This window comes from Ictidomys tridecemlineatus, unplaced genomic scaffold (assembly GCF_052094955.1).
Source record: "Ictidomys tridecemlineatus isolate mIctTri1 unplaced genomic scaffold, mIctTri1.hap1 Scaffold_960, whole genome shotgun sequence".
Taxonomy (NCBI): domain Eukaryota; kingdom Metazoa; phylum Chordata; class Mammalia; order Rodentia; family Sciuridae; genus Ictidomys; species Ictidomys tridecemlineatus.
In genome coordinates this window covers 149,225-157,687 of record NW_027526173.1, presented here as the reverse complement: position 1 = coordinate 157,687, position 8,463 = coordinate 149,225, and the positions used below count along the sequence as shown (strand labels likewise).

At 50.8% G+C, this 8,463-nt stretch overlaps 1 protein-coding gene across 1 annotated transcript; it reads left to right on the top strand.

Annotated features, from left to right (window-relative positions):
* The first annotated feature begins 2,016 nt into the window (after positions 1–2,016).
* Positions 2,017–7,799, top strand: LOC144374938 (NUT family member 2B-like). The gene is made up of 5 exons (XM_078037666.1): positions 2,017–2,678; positions 3,805–3,933; positions 4,971–5,110; positions 5,586–5,962; positions 7,698–7,799. The coding sequence occupies exons 1-5, from the start codon at positions 2,017–2,019 to the stop codon at positions 7,797–7,799; spliced, it is 1,410 nt and encodes a 469-aa protein (XP_077893792.1).
* The last annotated feature ends 664 nt before the right edge of the window (positions 7,800–8,463 follow it).

Here is an 8,463-nt window from a genome sequence, read left to right as displayed (position 1 = left end):
GTCAGGGGTCTGTTATCTGAGGGCCAGTCACCCCCCAAACCCTTGGAGTTAGGATGGAGCACTTACCCTGTGGTCAACTGATTGAATAGAAGGAAGGGAAGGAAAGAGCCTTAGACAGTACACTTGACATGGCCCAGGAAGCCCCGGGAAGACTGATACTGCTCATGGGGAGGAGGGCTCCTAAGACCCAGGTCCAAACTAATCCGGGGAAGTACACTGGGTCAGCAGAAAGGAGAGAGGCCACGGGATTGATTCCTTGTAGAATGGACCCAGGTCACTGCATGGTTTTTTAGGCAGTCACAGATGGTGTCACAGTGAGGGCTTCCTGGAGTCAAGATGCTGAGCCCTGTGTCCATTCTTCAGACACATGGAAGCTGCCTGGGATATCATTCTGAGGGGACTGACTGAGAGTCTCAGATCCTAAGTGGGCAGGGGTAAGAAGTGTTCTTAAGTAGAAAAGTGCCCAATGGGGATCTCAATGACCACAGATGCCGTGCGATATAGTCTCTGTGGGTGAGGCTGCAGGGCACTCCAACTGCCATAGCCCAGGGTCCCTCACAAACTTCCTGCCCAGGAAAACTTCTCCTTCCATTCAGACAGCAGGTGTCATTGATTCCAGAAGGGCAAGGAACCCAGGAAACCTTAGCCAACATAGATTTGGGCCTCTGGGGGATCTTCTGAATCGTTATCACTTTCACACTCTCTGTGTGTAGCCTCAGCTCATTGTTTTCAAGTCAACACAGAAGACTTTGGCTTACCTTCATGGTTTGGTTGGTACTCCATGATAAGGGAGCACATGTGGGGTGCTCTTCATTTTCCAGGATCAGGTTTGAAGATGACTGGGTTCTTTTGAAGATAGGAAGGAGTATAGCACACAGTTAGGAAGGGGCTCTACTCATATTGTCATTGGAACTTAGGCAGCTGTCCTGATTAATACATGCAAGTGTTGAAGTGTGGTACACCTCCCATTCTTTGACCTCACTCTGCATAATGTCCTGGTGAACAGGAATGTGCTCCCAACAACCTTGCTGCAGGTAGCAGCTGGTGCAGGCCTGAGTCTCTGTGACACTTCCCTTCCCATTATTAGGAGTGCAAAGGAAAAGGACATCAGAACGGCTCTAATTCCCAGGCCCAATAAAAAAATGACCAGTGTCTGTGAAAACCTCTGGAAAACCCCAATCCTCACCATCCCATCAACTTCATAAACCTCAGTAACCTTTGTTAGTCAGCCCAGGAGAGGATCTGTGGGACTCAGTGTCTATCACATAGACCTCTTCCCTGGGAAAGGAGCTCCCTGCATTATGGCAGGAACCAGTGAGCACTAGGATCACAGATGGCCAGGCTCTGTCCCCCATTAGTGTTTGGTGTGGGAAGTGCTGGGAGAAGCACCCACATGCTGGGCAGGATGTGCTCCTGGGTGAACTACACAATTCCTCAGCCTCTAGCTAGGCAGACATCTAAATCAGGTGTTTCTTGTTTGTGTGTGGATGCCTAGGAAAAAAGTGGAGGGGTATACAAGGAGTATTAGCAAAAGGAAGGCTGAGGAGGTGATGGGGGAATCATTTTTAGAATCTGTCACCTTCACAAGGGACCCCTAAAGCCCCTGCATTTGCCCTGGAGAAGATCCCTTTCCTATTGGTGAGAATGAGGAGGGGCATGGTGCCACTGAATAGGGTCAAATTGATCCATTTCTAGGGAGTCACCTAGGAGGCCAATGGAGTGTCTGCAAAGGATGCACAAGGGGCCTCTCAGAATCAGGGAAAGCTGAGTGTCACAGTCAACTGGAATCCTGGTGTAGTGAAAATGAGATTTCTCAGGGTAGAACTATGACTAAAGGAACACAGCATGAAATTCACTCAAAGGGACATTTGCAAACTGCACAATTTCCCTGCCCAAGGGCCCTGAGCTGGAGCATTTGTTCTCAGATTTCCACTGAGTAAGAAACTGCTGTCATTTTCCCTCCTCCATTCTCCGCTTTGCTTTGCCTCCACAGCATCTGCATCACGGAGAGCAGGCATGAACTTCACTCCTGGTGCCCACGTGTCTGCGTTCAGGGGCCTACCCTTTCTTCCAGCTGCCCCTGTGCCAACACACCAGCCATTCTGGGAGCTGCCCCCGGCACCAAGGGTGACTGCGCCTATCTCTCAGGGTAACCCTCTGGTGCTGTCCACTTACCCTGGACAATCATATGTGCCAGGGCTGTCCACCTTTGGAAAACATGGGCCACAACTGAGGCCAGTGGGGCCTCCTCATATTCAGAACATTATCCACACTCAGGCACCCCTCAACTGGAGGGCCCCAGGGGCCTTCTGTGGGGGTGTGGAGCATCCTGCTCCATTCCTCACAGCACCTTCTGCCCCGAGGACCACTGTACCTGCCTCAGACAGTGGAGGGATTCAAAACTATGGGATCCACTGGCACCTGGGCCTTCGCCCTCCAGCACCACGACCATTTGCCCAGATGGCCCCCATCATGTTTCCAATGAATGCGCGCCAATGGCCAGGTACAGTGTATGGGGAGGGCGCACTACCCACCTTCCCAGCTGCAGTGCCACCAGATGACACCAGCAGACCTCCCAGCGTGTATGAGAACTTCCGGCGCTGGCAGCGCTTCAAGACCCTGGTCCGCAGGCACCTTCCTCAGACTCCTGATGTGGAAGCACTTTCCTGCTTCCTCATGTGAGTGTTCTCCTCCGGCTCCCCCTTGAGCTCTGTCAGGAGGAAAAGCATGGGTTGGAAAGAGGAGGCTGGGATGTAGGGGAACTGCTCGAAAGGTCCTGAGGGTAAGGGGACCAGCTGAGACCCTTACATTCCCAGATGTATTCCCCTCACACCAGGGAATGAAACGTGCCTTATGTCAGGTGCCCATCACAGGCCTGTGAGTGCAGGCAATCTTTGTTTCCAATAATCATCAGCATCACATGGAGGACTCAAGGTCAGAGGAGGTTCCTGGGGGTAATGTGGGCCAGGAATCGAAGTTGGCTGTCTGACTCCATGCCTCCCCCAGTCATTTCACCTTCCACCATAGACCTGATTGTTCTCAGCACAAGGGACGTCCCAACCACAAGTGGTTTAGTGGTGCTGGCCTCAACCCAGAAATCTATGGCTACCCATACACATTGTCATGAACTCCTGATCAGGACCCTCTGGTGATGTCACACTCGAGGGGAAGCTGTCTTTGGATACTGCATGGGAATGTTCAACTTTGCCCCAGTTTGTAACTGCTCCTAGGCCATTCTGTGCACCGTCTTCAGTCAGCCTGGGACACCATACATGATGCTATGGAAAATTTGTGAAAAAACAAAAAGGCATTCCTTTCTCACAGTTCTTTAGTCAGGATTCCCAGGTAAAGGGTAACTGACCTAAAATCCCATGATTGCTCTCTCCTCTCCTTGCTTGAAAAGACAGCTGGCTCACCTGTGTCCTCACAGTGTTCTCCTCCTTCTCCCAGAAGAACACTAATGCCCTCATGAAGCGCCACCCTCAGGATCTCATCTAACCTTCTAAGCACTAAACGCAGTCTCCAGACACCATTCCATTGGGGTTAGGGCTTCAACGGGTGAATGTTGGGGGATAAAAACATTCATCACATGGTACACCTCAATGATATTTGAGGAATCCAATCACAATCATGCTGGTCAATGTAGCCCTTGGTGTTAAAGTTGTGTATAAGTATCCTGGAGTCCCAATGTCAATACTTGGAGTTGAACATCATGGGGCAAATATAACAAAGGTAGGAAATTATGTTGTTGGTCTACTGATAAAGAAGGGTGACCTTGTGGACACTGATCCTGATGAATTCCAGCCCAGTGCTTCGGTCTCTGTCCCGACGAGAGCCCACCATGACCATGGAAGAGGGCCTGAGGAAGGGTTTGAAGGAATGGCAGCGCACCAGCAACTTTGATCGGATGGTCTTCTTTGAGACTGCAGAAAAGTGAGCCAGTTTTCAAGGCCCAGAGCCTACTGATGGGGGATCATGGTTTGCACAGCAAGGTCTGGTACAGCCTGTCACCTACCTATGTTTGGGCTCCGAGGCATCTAGCTCTCCAAATAGTGGCTCCTTCTAGCTTGAGGCCTGGGCATTCTCTCAGCAACAATCCCAGAAACTCCAGGCTCCATACTCTTGATTCCAACTCTGCCTTGAGGTTCAGGGTCAGGATGGGGAGGAGGTACCAGCCCAGCCAGAGGGTCTGCTGCTGCTTTGCTGGCTCTGCAGAGGGCAAAAGTTGCACTAGATTCACTCGGGCCACCTGCCTGGGAACTGGTACCTCTTTATAGAGTGAGGTCCATTATAACTCATCAAAGTGGCCACTACTTCAACCTGATGTTCCAGAAGAGGGTGGTGGTGGGAAGTGCATTGTCAGGGCCAGCCACCACCTCAGGTGCCCCCAGGACATGTCTCTGGTCCTTACTTCCTTTGCTCCATATAATCCCAGCCTTTCTAACAAGGGAAGGGAAGAACCCACCCTCATTGGAAGAAACCCAATGTTCTCAGCTTAGCTTTCACTTCCACATGACCCTGCCTGTAATTTGGTATCCCAGATGATCCTTTCAGGGCCCAAGGTCCCAGCCTCAGTACCCCTGAATTGGGTCAGGACCTCTGGTGTTCCCTGATATAAATCACATCCCTGACCATTTTCGACAACTAAACTGATCATGTGGTTCCTGGCAGAAACAGGAGAGAGCCAGAACAAGGATCAGCTAGGGGCCCTGCCTGGGTCCCTCAGATCTGATTCCCTTAAGGTGCTAGTTGATGTAGTGTTTCCCGAGAACTGTAGTTCTTCCTCTGTAGCAGCTCCCTCCTGTCACTGGCCGGACCTACTTCAGGAAGCAACTCCACATTCCTGCCACTAGCTCCTGACTGATAGCTTAGAATACTCCATAGCCTAGAATCCCACACCAGCACCTGCCTGGTATGGCTAACCTGATTCTCAGCTCAGCCTGTGCCTGCCTTACCCAAATCCCATCAAGGTTCATGGAGTTTGAGGCTGCAGAGGAGATGGAAGATCCAAGGATGCAGTTGTCAGGGGTCTTCCAGTGCCGACCTCCTCCTGCAACTCCGAGGCTGGAAATCCGAAGGCCTCCAGTCCCTGAGGCTGTCCAACAGCCAGGTAGGGTACCCACATTCACACAGTAGTCTATGATAGTGTCCAAACAGTGAAAAAGGCCAAGGCAAGTTGTTGTCCCAAATAAGAACTTTTCCTTCAGTATTGGAGATTCACTCTTACAAGAAAAAAAGCCCCTAACACCTGAGGTCCCTGCCACTCAGCTATGAACTGTGTATTGACTGGGCCAAGTACGGATCTCCTTTCTCTTTTTGTCTATCCAAAGAAACAACACGAGATCTGCCTGGGACTTGGGTCCTGGTAGGGTAGAGTGCATGCATTACCAGTCACTACAAATGTCCTCCCACTTGAATCTCCTAGATGTTGCATCTGGTGCACTATTATATCCCTCGGTTCCTGGGTCAGGTTGTCCTCATGCATGGCATACCAGGTTAAGTCCCCTGAACCCTGCCTACTACCAAGTATTTGGGATGAACATGGAATCCTCATTCACACACCACTCTGGTCCTCCCTGTCCTAGCGTGCACCTCCAGAAAGACCAACCCTAAGGTATGGTCCGCCCGCTCATTAGCAGCCAAACCCAAGGCACCAGAGACAAAGGTGCCTGAGACCAAAGCACGCAAGACCAAGGCACGCAAGAACAAGGTGGCCAAGACCAAAGGGCCAGAGAACAAGGCGCCCGAGGAGATCCCACCTGAAGCCATCCAAGAGTACATGGACATCATGGATGAGCTATTCGGGCCTACAAACTTTGCCACGTGGGAGCCCTCCTACTTGTCTACAGAAGAGCTTGGCGCAAACTTGGGAGAGGAAGGACTAGAGCAACAGCCAATACAGGATGATTTACACCCACATCCAAGTCTCCTGAGCTATGTTGATGAGAACTTTGTCAACAAGGTGAGCTGGGCCTACAATCTTGGTGTATAGAAAGTTTCGGCACTCATGGAATTCAGTTTCCTGGCTTAGAATCTCAGATTATTATTATTATTATTATGGTGTGTGTGTGTGTGTGTGTGTGTGTGTGTGTGTGTGTGTGTGAGTGAGAGAGAGAGAGAGAGAGAGAGAGAGAGAGAGAGAGAATGTGCATGCACACATGTGCACTCATACATGGGTGTAGCTGGTAGTTGGGATATAACAACCCCATGATGCAAATGAGCATGGGATTATTATTGCTTCCTCTTTCTCCTAGAAGTCCTCTTGACTTGGGGCCATTTCCTCCCAAGTTCACTCACACTCTCTTCCTTCTCATCCCAGGCAGAGAGTATAATTCATCCTCGCTTCCTGGAAGAAATACTTTCCAACAAGCCACATATAAATATCTTGGCTCTGACAAAAGAACTGGAGCAGCAGGAAAGACACACCACTGACCAGGTAGAAAGCAGAAGGAAGGTCTCCCAGTAGACCTGGGGTAGGTGGTACAGAAGAGAGGCAGGGACACCTGATAATAAAGTGCAGGGACGGCAGGAACAAGAGGGGTTGGGACGAAACAAAAGGTAGACAAGGAGAAAGGGGCACCAGGTAGAACAAAGGAGGTAGAGACACGAGGGTTTCCAGGGTTTCAGAACAGACACCAAGGCACAGAGCAATACCTGGCAGACTAGGAGACAAAGGGACACAAGTATACAGGAAAGGGAATTACCACAGGTGGAGAGGGGAGCAAGGGATAGCAGGTAGATGAAGAAGGCACAGGACCTTACTCATGTGGCCCAGAGGATGTTATCATTATCCTGTCTGTGATGGCTCCCTGAGTGAGTCTGTTCCAGGACACATGATGTAGGATGGAAAAAAAAAAAAGGAAGGAGACATGAGAGCCATGGAAGGGTTCAGGATATCAAGCAGAAAGGAAGCCCAGGGGAGTGTCCAGCAGACACTCAGTGTGTTTTTATGAGACCAAGATGAGTAACAGATCCACTTCCCACTGAAATATGATTGTCCTAATCCCTGTGGCCCATTTCATGCATGAAGAAGAGTTGGCCAGTGCCCATATCCTCCTTCATCTTGTGAAGAAGCACCTTTGCAGGTGCCTCAGGGTCATGATATGTCCCAACAGGACACAAGAGCTTCTGAGGCAGCTGCCAAACAAGGTGCAGAGAAGCGGAAACATCACACTGATCAAGGGGCCAGCACGGAGGACTGGTCCACAGAGGTGGCTTCCCAGGTCGTGAAGAGGAGCAGGACCGCCGAGCCAGAGTTGCTGGGTTCAAAGGACACTGCTGTCCTCCAAGGCTGTCAAGGGTCTTCTTCATTGGGGACCATCCACTCCAACCATCCTCCCCCAAACGGCAGATCCTCCTCCTTAAACCTGGGGAACAAAAGTGTAGTGGGTCCCAGAAAAGCCACTTCTTCTGGGCGGCCACATAAGACAGCCAATGGCTGCAGTGTGGATGAGGACCTCCAAAGCCTGGATTTCCTCCTTAGCTCCCAGCACCGCCTGCTGCCCTGGGAACTGTCCCGGAGCCAGGCCCTTCCAATAGAAACCCTGTGCTCAGGAGATCAAGAAATCCAGGCCCCACCTCCCCAGAGAGGACTCCTCAGCTCCCACCCTCCTCCAGGTGCCATGTCCATGAAGAGTGCTCTCACTGGACGCACATGCTTCATGAAAAACACGCCCTGCACTGGGCCTCCCCTCCAGGTCACTGGAGGGCAAGATGTGGATCTGGAGCTGGCTCAAACCTCACAGCCTCAGAAGAGGAAGTGCACATCATCAGGCAACCAAAAGAAGAAGAGGCCCTGAGGACAGTCGTGTTGACTGGTGGCCTCTGGGGTGGCTGCCCCTCAGGCAAGATCTCACCTGGCTTCATTCTGTGTTGGAAGGTCCAAAGGTTCTTCATCACATAGGACAGTTCCTGTGGGTTCTCAGAAAAATGTAGGGAGTGGGAGGGTATAGTAAATGTAGAAAGAGGGTAGGGGGAGGTACTGAGAGGGGAGGGTCACAATGTTCAATCCTGGGTGGGAAACTGTACCTTGTTTGACTGTCACTGGGAATAAAGGCAGTTTGGTAGGAAAAAAAAATCTCCAGCTTCTGCCTTCTGCCATGTTTTCTGTGCACCTCCATGCAGTGAGAACTGAGAGGTGATAACTGGGGTTGCCAGGACCCAGGGTGCACAAGTGTCCATCTATTGGGTCTTGTTTCCAGATTTAGATGAGTCCTCCCCCTAATCCTGGGAGAAAACAGACAAGATTCCAAAACCCAACTCATCACCCCATGGAAAAGCCTCTCTTGGTTTAGGGGATCTTCTCTGTGTATCCCTCTATGATCTTTGCCTGTTAAACATCTCCCTTACCAATCATCTGAGGGCCTGCTATGAAGAGAAATCACAAAGAGGCAAAGCACATCTCCCTTGGTATTCACAGCTCTGAGGTCTGAGGACTAACTGGTGGCTCTCAGATCTTAGTGT

Excerpts from the sequence above, each read along its gene's own strand:
- LOC144374938 (XM_078037666.1), top strand. The coding sequence starts at position 2,017 with ATGAACTTCACTCCTGGTGCCCACGTGTCTGCGTTCAGGGGCCTACCC. Across the intron at positions 2,679-3,804 it reads GCACTTTCCTGCTTCCTCAT|CCCAGTGCTTCGGTCTCTGT; the intron begins GTGAGTGTTCTC and ends GATGAATTCCAG. Across the intron at positions 3,934-4,970 it reads TTCTTTGAGACTGCAGAAAA|GTTCATGGAGTTTGAGGCTG; the intron begins GTGAGCCAGTTT and ends AATCCCATCAAG.